The sequence below is a fragment of the Haliaeetus albicilla genome, chromosome 5 (genome assembly GCF_947461875.1).
Source record: "Haliaeetus albicilla chromosome 5, bHalAlb1.1, whole genome shotgun sequence".
Taxonomy (NCBI): Eukaryota; Metazoa; Chordata; class Aves; order Accipitriformes; family Accipitridae; genus Haliaeetus; species Haliaeetus albicilla.
The window spans coordinates 3,578,990-3,597,345 of NC_091487.1; the positions used below are offsets into that span (position 1 = coordinate 3,578,990).

The 18,356-nt window shown below is 59.6% G+C and overlaps 2 protein-coding genes across 13 annotated transcripts in view; both read right to left on the reverse strand.

The window, feature by feature from the left end:
* Positions 1-276: 276 nt before the first annotated feature.
* On the reverse strand, positions 277-12,846 carry PYGL (glycogen phosphorylase L). Of its 2 annotated transcripts, XM_069783051.1 has the most exons (21): positions 12,830-12,846; positions 12,061-12,313; positions 10,404-10,505; positions 8,789-8,867; positions 8,386-8,489; positions 6,869-7,000; positions 6,340-6,451; positions 6,174-6,256; positions 4,976-5,119; positions 4,716-4,808; positions 4,317-4,463; positions 3,564-3,727; positions 3,348-3,462; positions 3,004-3,105; positions 2,780-2,927; positions 2,606-2,664; positions 2,145-2,286; positions 1,770-1,977; positions 1,556-1,690; positions 915-981; positions 277-691 (listed from the first exon to the last, which is right to left on the reverse strand). In XM_069783051.1, exons 2-21 carry the CDS (start codon positions 12,301-12,303, stop codon positions 503-505), a joined length of 2,568 nt encoding a protein of 855 aa, XP_069639152.1. In that variant the 5' UTR covers positions 12,304-12,313; positions 12,830-12,846; the 3' UTR covers positions 277-502. The 2 variants fall into 2 exon arrangements, with proteins under 2 accessions (XP_069639152.1, XP_069639153.1); XM_069783052.1 differs by lacking the exons at positions 12,061-12,313; positions 12,830-12,846 and adding an exon at positions 10,825-10,986.
* A 1,486-nt stretch (positions 12,847-14,332) lies between these two features.
* The window catches only part of TRIM9 (tripartite motif containing 9), a 70,790-nt gene continuing 66,766 nt past the window's right edge, over positions 14,333-18,356 (reverse strand). For 6 of the 11 annotated variants that reach the window (XM_069783064.1, XM_069783057.1, XM_069783063.1 and 3 more), the window contains one exon: positions 14,333-16,128. In XM_069783064.1, the coding sequence (XP_069639165.1) occupies positions 16,066-16,128 (63 nt within the window). In that variant the 3' untranslated portion in view covers positions 14,333-16,065. Of the gene's footprint in view, positions 16,129-17,176; positions 17,982-18,356 lie in introns of those variants that run through there. The other 5 variants (XM_069783054.1, XM_069783060.1, XM_069783059.1 and 2 more) reach the window with 1 other exon arrangement.

Here is an 18,356-nt window from a genome sequence, read left to right on the forward strand (position 1 = left end):
GACCGGGAGCATCATATGGGGCAGTAAGAGAGGTACAGGGACCTGACCGCAAACACCCCTTAAGCCCCCTGGCACTGATGCCTTTAGGACTGGCAAGAGCTGCACCCCAAGTCCTGCTTCAGCATCACCTGCAAGGGCTCAGACAGCTGTGGCCAGCTGTGCTGCCCACCCCATCCCTGGCCGACCCCCACCAGCTCGCCCCTTACACCCTCTTTCTGCATTAGCGTTGGTGCGAGCAAGCCCGGTCCCTAATTTTAGGCTTCAGCAAACAGCCCCTTGGACTCCAATGGCACTTTTATTTTTAGCACCTATGCAAGCAACAGGGTGACATGGTTTCACTTTCCGCACAACACTTAGGTTATAAAAATCCACCCCCCCACACACTTCCCCGTCCGTAGGAAAGCTAGCAACAGCAACATAGAGACTAGACAGCAGAGACAATTTTACAGCGCACGTGCTCATGTCCCCCCCCGTGGCTCCGGCCGGCGGCAGCTCCGTGCCCCTACGCTGCCGTGCCGTTGAGGGTCTTGTCCTCCGCCGCATCCCGGGGCTCGTTGGGCGGCGGGATCTTCAGGTCGGAGGGCTCCACGTGCCAGATGTCTCGGGCATACTCCTTGATGGTGCGGTCGCTGGAGAACTTGCCGGCCGCCGCGATGTTCCTGATGACCATCTTGGTCCATGCCTTGGAGTTCTGCAAGGAGAGCGGTGGGACGGTGCGGCCAGAGGCTCACGCCCACAGGTGCCAAGTTGGCCCCGAGACCGGCTTTCAACCAGGGACCCCCTGCAGCAGAACAGCCAGGAACCTCCTCGCCAGGAACCCATCTACGTCCACAGCCCCACCAGACCCCTTCTTCGGGATGGGATTTTGTGCCCCCGTCACAGCTCCCCCACCGCATCCCCAGGCTGGCACTCACCAGGTACAGCTCGCTGACCTTCTCCTGGCATTTGACGTAAGCCTCATAATCTGCGAAAACTTTAAACCTGTAGCGGCAAAGAAAAGGGGGGTCACCGACAGCAGAAATGCGTAGGTGGGAGCATGCAGCAGCGGCCGGTGGCTGCAGCGCACGGGGCTTGGGCTGCCAGATCTGGAACTTCCTCCAAAACAAACTTTTCAGACAAATTGATCTTCCCCAGGCCCTGTTTGTACAAAGCCCTGCAAGCCCACGGGTGCTGCGGCACGGGCTGGACCTCAGGTCACTGGGAAAACATTTCCCCAATGCAAATGCCCACGGGCCTTGGCTACTTAATGCTCCGGCCAGGAAAGCCCTCGAGATACCTAAAAGCATCTATCACTTGGCGAGGGCTGCGCACCCAAATGTGTCTTGGCCTTAATGTACCCCAGGCTTTAATGCGGCAAGCGTGAAGTGCCGTACATGGAAAACCTTTTGTGCCCATGGAGCATCAGTCGCTCTTCCACGTGCGCAACATCAGGGCCAGAAAATGGGAAGTTATCAGCCAGAGGGTGGATGGTTGGTGCAGGGGGCTGCTCTGCCCAGGCACGGGGAGTTTGGTGGAGAGACCCAACCCAGGGGATGGACGGCATCCCAGGCCTCACCGGTCATGGTGGAAGAGCATGTTGACCACATCTTTGAAGAGGTCAGGCTCGTTCGGGGAGAAGAAGCCGCTTTTGATCTGGTCAATGGCTTGCTTCAACTCGGGGAGCCGGTTGTAATACTCCTGGGCATTGTACCTGGTAGGAAAGGGTTGATATGAGACGGTGCTGCTCCGGCTGCCCACGGTAGCACCCCCGCGGCATCCCCAGCCCTCACCCTTCCCTGTCCAGCTCCGTGACATCCTCCACCCTCATGCCGAAGATGAACAGGTTTTCCTCTCCAGCTTCCTCGGCCATTTCCACATTGGCTCCATCCATGGTGCCGATGGTCAGAGCTCCGTTCAGCATGAATTTCATGTTCCCTGTACCCGACGCCTCGGTGCCCGCCGTGGAGATCTGCTCTGACAGGTCGGTAGCAGGGATCACTGCCAACAAAACACATGGACACAAGGGGGGCTCATGGTGACCAGCTTTGGGTTTGTATCATGCCGAAAGACCTCAGATCTGTTGTCTTGCAGTGATGGAGCCGTGGGCTGGTGGACAGCCACAAAGTGGACATCCCCTCCCCAAAGCGTGCCCCCCCGTGGGCTACCTTTCTCTGCCAGCGAGACCCTGTAGTTCTCCAGGAAGATGACCTTCAGCTTGCTCCCCACAACGGGGTCGTTGTTCACCACCTGAGCCACAGTGTTAATGAGCTTGATGATCATTTTAGCCATGTGATATCCTGGGGCAGCCTAGGAGAAAAGCCACGGGTGAGCCCGGAGGGCTGGTGCCAGAGGCAGGAGAGGAGCACGCAGCCCCCACGTGCCCAGGGAAGCACCCGCTCAGCCCTGCTCCCATCCCTCATCCAACTCGTGTTGTGCCACCAAGTTTTTGGGGGCTTTCATGTCCATAGGCAGCAGAACCTTGCTTGAGTTGAAGCCAACACGTCCTGCCTCAGGGCTTCCCAGAGGGCTTCGGGGATGCAACCCCACGATAACATCTGCACCCAAATCCGCTAGGGCATTTTCAAGGACTTCCTCCCAAATGCCCGAAACTCCTGACCCGACTTACCTTGCCCCCAATGATCACTGTCCTTGGCACAAACAGCTTCGCAGGATCCCTCCTGATGCCTGGAGAAGACAGCAGTTGCGGTGTCACCCTCTGTTTTAGCTGCAGCCCCAGGGGGATAGGGATGCTCGTGCAGCCCCAGGGAAGCCCGTCCCCTTGGGGTGCGTGGTGGCTTACGGTTGTACATGGTGACGATGTGCAGGCAGTTCATCAGCTGCCGCTTGTACTCGTGGATCCTCTTCACGTGCACGTCGAACATGGAGGAAGGGTTGATCTTCACCTTGTACTCCTTCTCCAGGTACAGCGCGAACTTCACCTTGTTCTCCTGGGTCAGGGCAGGGAGCGCGTCAGCCCCCGAGCCTGCGTTCCCCCCCCGCCACCGCCATGCCCGCACCCCTCACCTGCTTCACTTTGGCCACCTCCCGGATGAAGAGGTCGTCGTCCACAAACTCGTGCAGCTTTGTCAGCTGGCTCAGGTCCCGCACGTAGTCCTCCCCGATTTTCTGCAAGAGGAACGCAGGCAACGCGCTGACCGCGGGCGGCCGCCTTCAGCCGGCACGCTGCTCCCGCCCGGCAAAGCCAACGGCGCTCGGAAAATGGGAGCGGGGGGACTGGGGTGGGATGCGGACAGAGCTTGACCATTTAAAAGATGTAAATGGCTGAGGTTGGAGTGGCGTCCCCCGGGAACAGCGTTCCTGGGGTCGGGAAGGGCTGGGGGCCAGCGCACTCCCCCCGACGCCGTTACCTCTGCGATGAGCTCCGCCAGCCCGGGGTTGCAGAGCAGGAGCCAGCGCCGCGGGGTGATGCCGTTGGTCTTGTTCTGAAACTTCTCCGGCTCCAGCGCTGCGAAGTCTTTGAAGCTGAGAGGACGAGGAGGGGACAGCTTCAGGCTCACCCACCTGGTACCACCACCATTTCCAAGCCGAGGGTGATCCACCACCCCCTCCCTCCCCGTGCTTACACTTGAGTCTTGACTATTTCGGAGTGGATCTTTGCCACGCCGTTGACGGCATGGGAGCCGACGATGCAGAGATGGGCCATGTTGATCCTCTTGGTGCCTCCCTCCTCTATCAGGGACATCCTCCGCAGCCGGTCCACGTCGTTAGGGAAGAGGGACGCGATGTGCTGCCGGTGGAGGTGGGAGAGGTGGTGAGCGGTGCCGACGTTTAGGGATGTCCCACCCGATGGCTCCCAAAGAGAGGGCCACAGCGATGTCCCCGGTGCATTCAACACCAGCCAGAGCAGTGGCTTTTTACTCCAGAGTGATGGTGCAAACCCCCTCCAAGGGATGCCCTTCCCCAGCACGGATCTCTCTGGACAAAAGGACCTCCCAAGCCCCCACGGAGAGGGGCTTGTGGGCACGTGCTTGGCCAGCCTCATGCTGCCAGACCAGGAGGCCAAATCATCATCACCTTTGTAACCCCAACATCATCCTTCTCCAGGGTGAATTTAGCATTTAGGGAGCAAAGAAGTGCCAACAGGTAAGTTGGTAAGCAATGGGTGAAGTCTTTAAAATAGCCACTAACTGCGGGATGCCAACAGACCGGTGGGAAGGGCTTTTCCTACACACCAACCTCTCAAAATAGCAGCCAAAACCACACGGCCACATACCAACATCATCGGTTTGTGCGTTCCCCTAATCCCAACAGCACAACCCTTGCCACCCCCGTCCCCCTCTCCGGAGAGGGCTCCTGCGCCGTCCCAAGGCACTTACATCCAGGTGTCTCTGGTTGATCTCGTAGATGATCTGCAGGTGTCTGGGGAGCAGCTTCTCCACCAGGTCCACTGGCCAGCGCTCCAAGGCTTCGGGGAGCACCGTGTGGTTGGTGTAGGCGAAAGTCCGCTTGGTGATGTCCCAGGCCTGCCGTGGGGAGAGCCGGTGTTGAGCGGCGAGGGTGGAGGCAGCCCCGGGTGGGTGCCAGCACCCACGCGTGGTCCTCCCGCAGTGGCCAGCAGCATGGCCAAACCGGCTCCTTCAAGTCCATACTGGTTAAACCCAACCAGCAGCCACCCAAGTCACCAGCAAAACTGGTTCCCCAGCTCCTCCGCTGTGGGTGGGCGGGACGGTGGGCACAATTGGAGGGCACCCAGGGGCCAGGTCGGGTCTCCCTACCTTATTCCATGGCAGCTTCTCGATGTCCACGAAAATCCTCATCAGCTCAGGGATGGCCATGGCAGGGTGCGTGTCATTCAGCTGGATGGCAACCTGTGGGGAGGGCAGGGGGGACACGTGGGGGACATGTGGGCACCCCACTGCGCAAGTCAGCCAGGCACCCATGGGGGGGTCCCCAAAACCCCTCCAGCCCTGGGTGTGCATCTGGGAGGCGTTGAAAAGAGCTCCAAGGCACATGTCAGAGCAACCCTGGCTCGTACCTGGTCGGGGAAGGAATCAAACACGGTTCGGACACTCTCCGTACTCCCGAATTTGGATGCTTTGAAGCGGCGTATGATGTCCTGGAGGGTGGCAGCCACGACGAAGTACTCCTGCTTCAGCCGCAGCTCCTTCCCCTCAAAAAACTGCGAGCAGAGGAGTGGGAGGATTGCACCGCGCTGCAGGATTGCACTGTGCTGCCCAGGCACGTCTGTGCCAGAGGAGCTGTGCTTCCCGGGGCTCCCTGCTGCACGGGGACCCACGCCAGCACACATCCACTGCGCGGTGTGGCAGGACCCCCCGGTGCTGGTTTTGGCAGCACCTCAACCCCCGACGTCTTCTCACTTCCCAGCTTTCAGCACAGGGGTTTTGAGATGTGCTGCTACAAACAGAGGTTTAAATTCCCCCGCCCTGAGCATTGCCGAAAGCTGTTCTCCCCTGTGCCCTGGTTTGAAAATTTTGGCTGCAAAAAAAGATACTGGGGCAATGGGAAGGAAAGCCACAGGGGCTGTATTAGCTATGTCTAAGACAAAAATGAAAACCACCATTCATGCAGCATAAAACATCAACCTGCTGGTCTGCGAGAGAGGATCTGCAACCTCACTAGTGGAGCTGTGGTGCTCCCAGCTCTGCTCACCAGGCTGGGGTAGGATTAAATGGGAAAAAAAACCTATCAGGGCCTGCCCAAAACAGGCTGCAGAGCAAGGAGAGCCGCCCTTCATCACCCTCCCCTGCTCCGCAGCTTGTTTTGTGGCCAGGGAAAGGCTGTACATCCCATCGCGCCTCCGTGCCAGCCAGCGTGCAGCACTGCAAGAACACCCGCAGCAAGAGGTTGGGATGCAAAGGGCAATTTGAGGCACAATCTCCGGTCCTGGGCTGCAAGGGACAGGCAGGAAAATGCCAGCAGTGTTCATCAGTTTGCCTTCATGTTCGATTTTGAAACTCGAGGAACGTTTCTGCAGCAGAACGTGCTCATTCCTACTCTCTCCCCGTTACCGCACCGAGCATGGATTTGCCCGGGGAACGGACTCGTCTCTGCTGCAGCCCCAGGCAGCGCTGGCAAGAAGCAGCAATCCCCATCCAAGCGCTACAGGCGGCTTGAAACACACCTAAAACATCTCTGCAGTGTCCTGGCGAGAGGGGCTGCTCTGCAATCTTTAGCCATCCCTAAAAGAGAGACACCCCTCCATCCCGACTTACGTTGTCGTTGGGGTAGAGGACGCGGGATATGTTCTCCGCCAGGTTTCTGTCCAGCACAGCCTGGATGTAGTCTCCGACGTTGACTGGGGAAGAGAAAAGGGATAAGGAGGGCGCGGGACCCCCCCAGCGCCACGTCCCGCGTGGCACCCTGCCAGCACCCACTTACAGTCCCGCAGGTTGAAGTCGTTGGGTGCCCGAGCCGACCACAGGCGCATGGTGTTGACGGTGTTGTTCATGTACCCCGGCACGGGGGTATCGTAGGGCAGTGCCAGCACCACCTAAAACATTGGCAGGGCAGCCGGAGCCGGGCTGCGTCCCCGCCTGGTGTCCCCCCACGTACCCCCTGCCCCACCGGAGCCCTCCCACCCCACAGACCCTCCTGGAGGAGTGAGGTCAGGGTTGCATCCACCTTCTTGGGGTTGCATGCGTGGGGACATGCTTGGTATCCCCAGTCCCTGCCCCGGGGATACCCCGGCTTCTCCGTGTCTGCCCGGAGGCTGGTGTTTGCCAGAAGTGCTCAGGGGATGGAGAGAGGCTTGCGAGCGTCAGAAGCTTAATTTAAGCCATCGTGCCGGGCTGTGCATTGCACGCAGGCCTGCTGGAGGTGCTTTTGGGTATTTCAGGGGTTGGCTGCAGACGTGGAGCAGCAAAAACCTGTCCCCATCCCTATGTCCAGCTGCACCCCAGCCCCGTACCTGGGTGTCAACCCACTTGGCGCTGGCAGCAGTGTGTTCCACCCGGCCGTAGAAGTGCACGGGCAGCATGTACTCGGGACGGGCTTTTTCCCAGGGATTGCCGTGCCGGAGCCAGTCGTCGGCTTCTTCCACCTGCCAAAGGGAGCGAGAGCGGTGATGGGGCCACCCAGCCCCGGGGATGTCCCCGGGTTGTGTCACATCAGAGGATGGCCGGGAAAGGCTCCGGCTGCTCGCTAGCAAACGGGATGCTTTGGAGTCTGTCTGCCCTAAGCCCGGATTTTGGTGCCGGAGGGTGAGCCTGGAGGCAGGGCTCTGCACAGACCACCCTGAACCCCAGGGTCTCGCTGCCGCAGGGGTGATGGATGGGGATGAGGAGGTGGGGGTGAAAGCAACATTTCCCTTAGCACACCGCTAACACCATCGTGCTGCGACCGAGACGGCATGCGTCCTCTTAATTGGAGTTTCCATCTCAGCCTGCAGGCTGGCTAACGAAGCAGGCTCGTTCCCTAGCCCAGCAGGGCTGTTACGGGGAGAGCCCGGGTTAGACATCGCCTTTAGCAAGGCTGGGTCAGAGCTCTGGGCAGCAGGCGCGATGCGTGAGGGTCAGAGGAGATGAGCCCTGTTAGGACGCAGCAGGCAGGGAATCGCTAGCTCACAGGGCCGAGGAGGAAAGGCATCCACTTGCCGACTGTAGAAACAGCTTTTTGGAGATGCTCAGAAGGTCCCTCCGGGTATCCAGGGTTGCCTCCCACCAGGGGTTTTGCTGATACACACGATGTTTTCCATTGCATTTCCAAACCAGCCTCTCCCACCCTCCAATGCTTTAACCCAAGCATTGAGGACCAGAGCCGGGCTGGGGGGCTGGATCTGGCCTCCCCCAGACCTCCCCACACCATCCCTGTACCACCTCAACGAAACCATCCCCACCCCACGAGGAGCAGGGACACGACATCTCCATCCTTGCGGGCTCCACGTGGCCACGGAGAGGTGGAAGCACCGAGCTCTCTGCTCCTACAACAGCCCCAGAAAGGGGTCCCGCTCCCGGCGAGGATACGGCTCATGTCCCCGCTATGCGGGCAGGCATCTGCCACAAAACCGGCTCGGGAGGAAAGGTTTTCACGCTGATGACTCGCAGCTTTTTGCTAATTAGCGGGGTGTCCTGCGAGGCAGATCCGCTCCCCTCCGTGCTGCTGCACCGAGCCGCTAACAGGCTCGACCGGGAACCGTGACACCGGACTGATCCCCAGCCCCGCGCGCCGGAGCCAGCTGGGATGAAAGATGAGCTTCCCTGCTGCAGGGAGGGATGCTATGTGCTTGCACCGGTTTAAGAAGTTAAACTTGTTCGAGAAAACATCTGACAAGTTTTAAACATCACAGCACCAGCTCTGGCTGCAGCAGTCTCCAAGCGAAGGCAGAGTGTCTGTACACCCCGATCGTGGCCTGATCTGAGGGGGAGGATGGACTCGGGGCTTCGGCTGTGCCGGGGGAAGGCGAGAGCTGCTCGCCTCTGTCCGTACCTGCCAGCCGTCCCGGATCTTCTGGTTGAAGATGCCATACTCGTAGCGGATGCCGTAGCCGTAGGCTGCCAGCCCCAGCGTCGCCATCGAGTCGAGGAAGCAGGCTGCCAGGGAGAGGGGAAAGCAGTGAGCTGCGCTTTCCCAGGGACCCGGGAACCTCGGGAAGACAGCGGGTCCTTCTCCCCATGGACAACCGATGGCAGCATGGGAGCAGCCGCCCCGCAGGGACACGAGCCGCTGCCGCTCGCTCGCCGGCCACCCAGCACCTCTCGCCCTGTGCTGGAAAGGCTGGAGCAATAAATCCCTCCGGGTTTAGGTACCCCCCTGCAGCAGATGCAAAGCCCCTGGGGCTGTACCCCACCACCCAGGCAACGAGACCATTCCGGGGGGGGGTCTCACTCACCAGCAAGCCTGCCGAGACCGCCGTTGCCGAGACCGGCATCCTCCTCGATTTCCTCCAGCTCTTCCATGTCCAGCCCGAGCTACAGCCAAGAAGGAGAAGGCGATGGGGCTGGAGACTCTCAGAGCGCCCAGCCCCGTGGAGATGGAGGGACCACTGGTACGCACCCCTGGGTGCTGCCCAGCGCCCACCGCTGCTGTCCCTCCTTGCAGGTAGGCTCCAGGAAGGGTGGAAAAGGCACCCGACCCTGCAAAACCCATCCCCGCAGGTGGGACACCGTGATTTGCACCCAAAGCACCCCCTCTCTCCCTCCCCTGCTGCTCCGCGCCACGGCAGGGACCAGCTCTGGTGTTTAAAGTCACTCCACCAGCCTTTACAACGGACACGCGCGCCCTCGACCTCGCCGTGGACAAGCTCCTGGGGGTGGGGGGCACCCACCCATAATCAGGGCACTGCTCTCGTGATCCCAGATATTTCAGGCCAGTCTCCCAGCACCCCCATCCTCCTGGGGCAGGCACCCCAGTGCCCATCCCCCTGTCTCCAGGCATCACCCTTTAACAGAGACACCCAGAGAAGCAGCTTTTACAAGGAAGTTGAAAGTTTCCAGCCTGGGATGCTGTGGGAAGAAGAGGTTTTGCCTATGCAAAGCTCCTCAGGCAGCTCAGCGGGAAATAAGATGGTGCCTTGTCAGGGCTGAGCTACCTTTTCCCATGGAAATCCCTTGGTCCAATGTCCCCCTGGTGTCCCACGGGTCACAGCAAGCGGGGATGGCCCCAGTCCCGTGGTCACCCACGTGGGAGGGCCGGACCCTGCACCGCTCACACGTAAGCAGGCAGCACCTTCTCCCAAACCAGACGGTCACAGACAAGTCCGGGAGCACCAGCACCGGTCGTGGCCTCACCGGTGTTTCATGGCACTAGGCTGCACAGCTCTGAATTTCATCGGCAGCCCTGAATACCCAGAAATATTTTAAGTGATTTGTATTATACCAAACATTTTATTTTAGAAACGTTTGGCATTTATGTCCAGGGAGCTCAGCATATGCAGTAAGGAGGATATCCCTCACACCTTTACCTGCCATTGCTGCAAAGAGGATGATTTCCAAATAACCTCGCACCTTCTGCTTCCCCAGACTACCACCAAGCAGTATCCCAGGCTCTTCCCTTCCACCCTCACCCCCAGCCAAGCTGCCCTCCTCATTGCAAGGTCAACAGATTAAAAAAACACAACCCCCCCCCCTAAAAATAAGTTCCTCACCTTCGAACGCATTTGCTCGAAAGCTGCTCTGGCTGTTGTGCAACCACCCCAGCCACGTACGACAGCGCACGTGCAAGTGGTGCAAACGCAAGGTGGGGGCGAAAGGAGCCACCCAAAAACCTTCGACAACCCGATTGCCACGCGGCACCAGCGCCAGGCCAGGGTTGAGTTAGGCCAAGGTTTTATTCCCCTCCGCCGTTGCTTATAGTTATTACCAGCCTCATATATACAACCCTGAGTTTCCTCAAGGTATCGCCTGCGGCTCAAGGAGTGGTTTGCAGCCCGGTTTGGTAAAACACGGGGATACGGAGAGCACCGAGCCCTCCCGGTCTGGGTCCGCACCAACCCCTGCGATGCTCACCTGGTAGATGGCTTCGTCGCAGGCGTTCTGCAGCCCCAGGTTAATCATGGTGTTCTGCAGCGTCCGCCCCATGTAAAACTCCAGGGAGAGGTAGTAAATCCTCTGAAAGAGAAAAACCACCCGCCAGTCACCTTCCCCGGGGCCGGAGGAGGCTCCTCTGGACCCCAGAAGCTGCTATCGGTTGTTATCTCGAAGCAAGAAGAAAAAAACCCTGACTCTCAACAGGGCAGGGTGGTTTGCACTGGGAATTTGAGGGCTGGAGCTCCTCGGGGGCCCCGAGGCGGCCGTGCCCTGCAGCCCCTTATCTCCTGCCGCTGCTATTTCCCAAGCTGGGAAGAAGGTAGTGCCGGGGCGATTTTGTTTAGACAAAACACCCTGTCCGAGAGCAGGGACAGCTCCAGGATGGTCACCCCGAACATACCGGTGGCCGCGGCAGTACAAAGTTAAACTTTAAAAAAGGAGATGTTTCCTAACGTCACCCTGAGCTGCGACGCAACTGCAAAACCAAGCGAACTGCCGGTGCCGGATGCGTGCGGCACCCGCGGGGACACCGGCTTCCTCTGCCGTCCCCGGGGGGGGTTCAGTCTCAGGACCACCGCATGCTCTCGCCTCCCCTCTTGCTGACACGACGGGCACAGGATGCGGCCGGTAACACAGAGGCTTGTGTAAGCCACTCCCCGGCGTCAGCACCGGCAGGTTTTAAGGAAGGATTTAGGCTGGAGGAAGTCGCTGACTTGACACGTTCCCCCAGGACCTGCGCGGGGTCGTGCTGGTGAAGGGATGTGCCGGGCAGGATCGGTTGGGCTTACTGGTTGGGTCCTCGTGGAGCTGGAAGCAGCGACGCTGGGTGGATGGCACCCAGCACGGCTCGGCTATACAGGAGAGTCCCCAGATTCAAGCCCTGGAAAGAGGCTCATCCTTTTTTTTCTCACCCCTACGCGACACGAGGGGGGGAGTTGAGCTATCAGGGGCTGGCAGGGTCCCGGCGAGGTGTTGGCACGGTCACCCTCGCAGGGAGAAAATTGGAACCGACAGGGCCATCCAGGTGTCAGGAGGGGATTACTGCTTAATCCCCCCTGGCAGCCGGAGCCCCGCGCTCGGTACAAGCCGGCGGAGATGAGCGGCATGGACGGCAACTCCTGCACCAACCGGATCTTTCCCCCCGCTCGGGATCGCTGTGGCACAGATTAGGCTTGCGCCTATTTTAAAGGAGGCCTGCTTGCGGCTAGCTCCGGCTTCGTTTTAAGCCTTTCGACTAATTCACCCTAGAAGGCTTTGCTTATGGTAGACCGCACCCACGCCAGCGCCGCGGGACGATAAACGCTGTTCCCGTGCCCTGCACCCAGCTCCCGGCCAAGCCGCTGTTTGTTTTGCAAAGCAAAGGACAGTGGCCTCGCTCGTTAAAGTCCAGTCCCCTCCGCTCGGCAAAGTTAAGGGGAAGAGAAGAAAGCCCAAGAAAAAAAAAAAAAAATCCGAGCCCTCCCACCGTTCTCTCTTTTCCCACCGCGCGTTCGCAGAGGGCGGCTTCGCACCCGCGGGGTTACGGCGGCCGCCCGAACTCCCCCCACCGCCCCCCACCCCGTCCCCCGCAAGAACCGGGGTGTCCCCGTGTGTGTCCCCCCCACCACGACCCCAGCACCCCCCTCCTCGCTCCCACCTTGGGGTCTTTCTCGTAGTAATACTGCTGGGTGCGGATCCAGCGTCCCACCAGGTGGTCCCGCACGGTGTGGGCCAGGGCGAAGTAGTAGTCCCGTGGGGTGGCCACGTTGCGGTCCTTGACCAGGGTGAAGTGGAGGTGCCGGTTGAAACCCCGTTTCAGTTCGGCCACGCTCTCGGCTCCCACGATCCCGCGGATGCTGATTTGTTTGCGCCGCTCCTGGTCCGACAACGGTCGCGACATCCCGGCGGGGCTGCGGGGGGGCACGAAGTGCGTGGGGGGGGATATGTTTGTGCGTGGGTTGGGTGGGGGGGGGGTACCACACACAACCCACTGCCGTGGCAGCGGGGATGGGCAACCGGCACACCGGGTTCCGCCTCCGCCCCGGGGCCGGGCTACCGGAGCGGAGCTCCCCCCCCCCGGGGGGGGGAGGGAACCGGGGACGGGCCATCCCCACGGGCCGCCCACTCGTGGGGCGGGACCGGCGTGCCCCGCCACCCGGGGATGCGCAAAAAGGGGCTGGGGGGGGGCGGTGACGAGCTCCGGAGCAGCGCCCCACGCAGGGATTTCCCCCCCCCGCCCCCCCCCGGCCAGGGTCGCGGCGTGGCGTGGGTGCGGGGGGTTCTCGGGACCCGTTCCAGACCTTTTCCCGGAGGGAAACGCCGCTTTCCTGGCTCAGATGGGAAGTGTCACGGTGTCACGCCCGCCTCCCCCCCCTTTTCCTCCCTCGCAGCCATCTCCCCTGCCCGCTCTCCTTTCGCCTCCTCACTTTTTCTCTGCCCCTTCTCCTCGATCCCTCTGGAAAACAGCCCGGGATCGCTTCGGGTGGGCTCCGTGGCTGCCCGCCGTGTCCTGCCCCCGGTTCCTCCGGAGGGCAAGAATCGCTGCTGGGAGTGCACAACGCAACACCTCTTCCTCTTCCTCCAGCCTCGAGGGTTTTCCCTGCCCAGTTCTGCAAAACTAAACTGCACGAAGCAGAAAAGCAAGAGAACCCTACGGGCCGGCCGGGCCACGCCTGACCCAGGCGCCCCGACTGTCAGGACCGAGCAGCACCAGGTTCCACGCCAAGCGAAAGCCTGCGGTGGCTCACCAAAGATTTAGGAACTGACCCAAACTGCACGTGTGCAACATGGAAAAAAACCCAACAACCCAGGAATGTGACCCATCTTCTGGTTTTTCACAGGGCAAATCGAAGGATTATTGTCCCAGTGGAAAACCTGGGCATGGTTTCCCTGCCAGTAGTTGCCAGACGGAGCAGACAGGGCTTCGGTGCATAGAGCAGGTATTTCACGTTCGGGACCCGTCCTCCAACGCAGGTGGAAATTGCAGCCACGCAAATGGCGCCGTGCGAAGCGCTCCGAGAGCTGCCAAGAGCTTGGAAGTCGGGAGCCGGGATGCAGCTGGCGAGTGGCTCTGCCCTCGTCTCCAGAGCCCGTCCCCGGGCGGTGGGTGTCCTCTGGCCCTGGGGTTTTTCCCTCCCCCCCCTCCAGTGCAGGACTTACAGGCTGGGTTTTACTTGCTGCAGGGAGGATGCAATTTCCCGCATCTCTGGTGTCCTGGGCACATTCCCTCTCTGGAAGGGACGAGCATCGTTCTGAGACATAAATGCACTTAATGCAGTGCATTAGTGTTTTCCTCCTTTAGCCCTGGACTCTAGCCCACGATGAGCTCAGAGGCCTCACATTGAAAACCTCTCCTGAGGCACTCTGAGAAAACATAGAGCAGGCACCGATATCCCAACAGTGAGTCCTTCTCAGGCCCCTGGGAGAACCGTCCTTGCCTTTCCTTCGGAAATGGCCCCAGCACCGCTCATTCCTTAGCGTTTGCCCCTATTTCTGGAAGAAAGACCCCCCCCCAAGGGATTTTAATGTTGCCAGCACTGCATCACAATGGTGCTGGGCTGTTCCACTTCTTGACACCTTGTGATTTCTATCATTTTATCTTTCTTCCCCACCTGGTCCTTGCCACCATCTCTCGTCCTGGATGGGGTCTCCAGGCAGGGGCTGGTGTTGGGGATGCAGCGGCTTGTCCCCCCGGGGAGATGCTGCTCTGTATCCAGCCTAGGTAATTCCTCCCTCCAGCTGGATGCCATCCCTCCTTCCTTACATCCCAGCTCCTTGGCATCCAAGACCATCCCTCAGCCCCCCAAACTCCCCAACGGGGACAGTGAAGGGATGTGAAGTGCATGGCGGTGACCCACACCGGCGGGGACAAGATGGGAACCGAAGCCAGGGGCTGTGGCGGTGCAGAGATGCTCTGGGAAGCTCTGCCCTTCTCTCGTAAAAGTCCTTTATTAGAACAGCAAACATGACACTTCTCTTCAGTACAGCGGCTGTATGCAGCTATCATCGCGGTACAGGGGGACGACGTCTTACAATCACTGGGAGTCTAATAAGCACCATGAACATCCTAAAGAACGGGGGATAACGGCTGAGAGAGGAGCCCCGGGTGAGCCGGCCACGGGGGCTCGTCAGGAATTCACCAAAGAGCTGCTCGGCGTTGTCCCGCAACACGGCTCTCCTGCAGCTGAGAGAAACTCCTCGGTGTAAGTCAACAAGATAGCACCCATCCAATAAATTAGGTAAACTTAATACTAGAGCAACAAGGGAGCGAATGGGACCGTCCTAGAGGAGGGCACGCTGGAAGGGAATGGTCTATTTACACTGGTCTTTCTGCTGGACCGGTACTCCCGTAGCATCCCACCTGACCCCGGATCGATGAGCTGCAGCTCTCCGGCCAGGCTGGGCACGCTGGCACCCACCCGGCAGCGACACCGCTGCAGCCCCCAGCTCCGCCAGCCACGCCGGGAGAAGGCGAGGGACCGAAAAGCGAAGCGTGGGGACATGCGCATGCAGACGCCCTCGGCACGGGAACGGGGGGCTGGCACCGGGCACGGCGCCCACGACCTCCCGCTCCTCTCCTGCCTCTGAATTACCAGAAAGTCAGGGTAGGGAGTGGAGGCTGACGGGAACTGCTGCCGGCAGCAGGTGCTGGCAGGGCAGCGGGCGCGTATTCCTGAGTGCGTGGCAGGGCTGTGGCCAGCTCTCCTTCCTCCCCATCCCCACCCTCATCCCCATCCCCATCCCCATCTCCATCCCCATCCCCATCCCCATCCCCATCTCCATCTCCATCCCCGGGCTCCCCATCCCCATCTCCATCTCCATCCCCGGGCTCCCCGTCAGACCCTCACTGCAGAATGAATTCTCCGGTGAACGGAAGGACACTATCAGTTAGTATTTAAGGCTAGGCTTTATACGGCAACTATAAAAAAATAAACGCTAATCTCCAAAGAGCCGGGCGAGGGCTCTCCGGTGTATGGCTGTGGCGCGCGTGCCGGCGCCGGGCTGTGGGGAGCCGGGGGAGAGCACCGGGAGCCCGGAGCACCCGGGGACAGGGCAGCCACCCCTCTGCCCCACCGCTGCACCCCACAGAAACGCCTCAGGGGGACAAGGGACAGGGCTGGGTGTTTTGGTAAGGGCACGGAGACTGACTGGTAATCCAGGACCCACTGCGACACATGACCGAGGGCACTCTGCAAGAAAGGCCACGGGGGAAAGAAATATCCTGCAAAGTAATGGGGCTGGCGTGGGCGACAGCTTTCCCGTGGCGGGGATCCCTCCTCGGTCCCTCCGGCCACCCCCCCGGCGCAGCGTGGGAGGGGAAAGCACTCTGCCAAACGAGACAAAACTGCCCCCCTCCCCGAAACCCCAACTCAAATCAATAAAACCAAACCTAAAAGCGGACACAGAGGAACATCTCAGGCTACCTAGGTACTTCATCAGCCAAAAAGAGCTAAACAGCGAAGCGCGCACACACACAGGACAGTGCGGGAGGGTGGAGACCAGGGACGGCCAAAAGCCAGGTTCTTCCTTCCCGCTTTGCCTCCCCGTCTCCGGCCGGCAGCCGAGCAGGGACCCGGCGGCTCGGCAGCCGGCCTCGTCCCGCAGGAGGGAACGGGCTGGCTCCTCTCGTCTCGAGAAGAGGCAGCCGGCTCCGGGAGCATCCTCATGGCATGGCTGAGCGCGAAGCGTAGAATTCGGGGACCGGCAGACCGGTGTGCAGCGTCACCTGCAATGAAGAGATACGGGGCTCACCTGCATCCCTCCGTGCCCGGCGGGATAGCCCACGGCACGGCAGCTGGCGCGTTGTCCCCGGGGAAGGGCAGGAGCAGCACCCGGGGAGAGGCAGGATGCGGCCAGAGACGTTGCCCATCGCTCCTCCTGCCCCACTGCACCGGGGGCCTGGGGTGGGTGGGAAAGGCCATCACCAGGACCATGGTGGTGGCTCCATCTTGCTGCTTCACGACTTGTTTGCACTGCCAGGATCCCCTACACAGCTCCAGCGTGAAGCACCAGGGGTACCAAGCCCCAAACATTCCCAGCCGGCTGCAGACAAATCCAACAGCCAGCTGTCAGAGAGGGGGGACACGGCAGCAGCTGGGTTTTTCTGCAGATGGGATGGACAAAAAGGGTATGGAGGGGCCTGAAGGACACTGAAGCTGCTTGGTACAGAAGGAGACCCCTGAGAAGCCCCCGAACCGAGCACAGGCTTTACAGTGGAGGGGTCGTGGCCGACTGCTGGTGGGAGGAAGGACCTTTGCAGTGGAGAAGCTGAGCAGCAGTGGGATGCTGGGGCAAGGCCATCCTACGGCTTAGGGGGATGCTCAAGTGCAACCTATAACGGTCCCTTCCAACCCAAACCATTCTATGATTCTATGAAAATGGGAACTAGGTCTCGGCCCGGCATCATCCGGGGATGGGGAGAGACACAGCGGAGACTGCAACATAGGGACAAAGGGAAAGCGAAAGAAATACCAGGGACCCGATGCTCACTGTGTCCAGGAAAACCCTGGTCCATAAGGGATACGGGCAGGCTCCGCCAGTACAGACGGAGCGGGCAAGGGGCCAGGTCCTGCAAATACCCACAGAGGCACCGAGGAGCTGCGCAGGGACAATTCGGTTCCCTCCACAAATGCTTTAATTTGGGAGGAAAGCACAATTCCTTCTTTTATTGGAACAGCACCATTTTCTCCTTCAGATACAGATTTAGAAAAAACTTTGTCTAAAATACAATTATTTCCCTCCTAATTAGAGTAATTTTTAATTACTCATACACGTTTGAAGAAGGATAATGAATGGCTTGGGTTTATTAGCAGCCTTTCATCAGCATCCCATGGGACTTCTCTGTTGTCAGGGGATTTAAGCTCTGCCTTGCCCAGAGAACTGTCAGAAAGCAGAGGGGCTCTAGAAACGCACTCGTCTTTCAGGGCTGTGTAGAAGATTGTGGTAGGAATTAAACCCATCAGAAAGCAGGTCGGTTTTTACCACACCAAATTAATACAGCAACCTCTGAAAACAGGGCAGACAAGATGCGCTGCTTTAATGTTTCCTAATTAAACACCGGGACACTCTGGCAGGGATGCTCCTGGGGTTTGCGATGGTACCGACCAACCTCTGCTCCTGGTCTGCTAGGAGTCTTTCCAGTCTTTCCAGCTCCAGTGTTGCTGGAAAACTGTCACTGCCTTGGTACTGGAGCACAGCACACCCTGGATCCCAATGGACAACACAGCAGAGCATGCCCTAATGCACGGATCCCTAATTCCCAGAGGCCACGCAGTGCCTCTGCCTTTGCACAGAGGTGATGCCTTTGAGATCCACTGCAGAAGACGTTGCCAAAATACTTGACACCCCGAGGTCATCTGTTATGTGCAACGTGTCCTAGGATGTGCCCGGGCACTTGTGCAGTGCTGGAGGTGCAAGCGGTGGTAGAGTGGATGTGCCAAAGCCAGGCTTGGTGAACACGGGAGACTTGTCGGGGGAGAGGATAGCAGGGATGAGATCAGTGAGAAGAAAAATGAAAAGATGAAAATACCGGCTAGGCCCAGGGAGCCACCGCTTGGTGATGTTCAGGAGAACTGAGAGCTTGGGAGAGAGGGAGAGAAGAAGGGTTTGAAACTCCCCAGGGGAAAACAGGCTTTAAAAGGTGCCCTTCTCCCTGGTAATGCTCCTGTCTGGGTCCCGGGAGAGCTCTAAGAGCTGGTGAGGCTCTTGTGGGGTAGTATGACGAAACAGAGTTGTCAAACCCCATCGACCAGGGAGGGCTGGAGAACGCTGGTGCTTCAGCAGCCTTGATGGAGAAACCGGGAGCGGGGAGACGGATGCAGCAGCTGCATCTGCAGGAAGGCCCATCCTGATTTTAGAGACTCGCGGGTGGTTTAGGGTGTAAGTTTAGCTCTTTCCAAGCCACCCCCGTTGCAGGAGAGCCCTCCCCACTCCACAAAGTCCCCATGCTGCTGA

Bases quoted from the DNA above. Each gene is read 5' to 3' on its own strand.
- PYGL (XM_069783051.1), bottom strand. From the start codon at position 12,303: ATGTCGCGACCGTTGTCGGACCAGGAGCGGCGCAAACAAATCAGCATC. The intron at 8,868-10,403 runs GTGAGCATCGCA...TCTTGGCTGTAG, and splicing joins GCGACGAAGCCATCTACCAG to CTCGGGCTGGACATGGAAGA. The intron at 6,452-6,868 runs GTACGGGGCTGG...CCAATGTTTTAG, and splicing joins CCAAGTGGGTTGACACCCAG to GTGGTGCTGGCACTGCCCTA.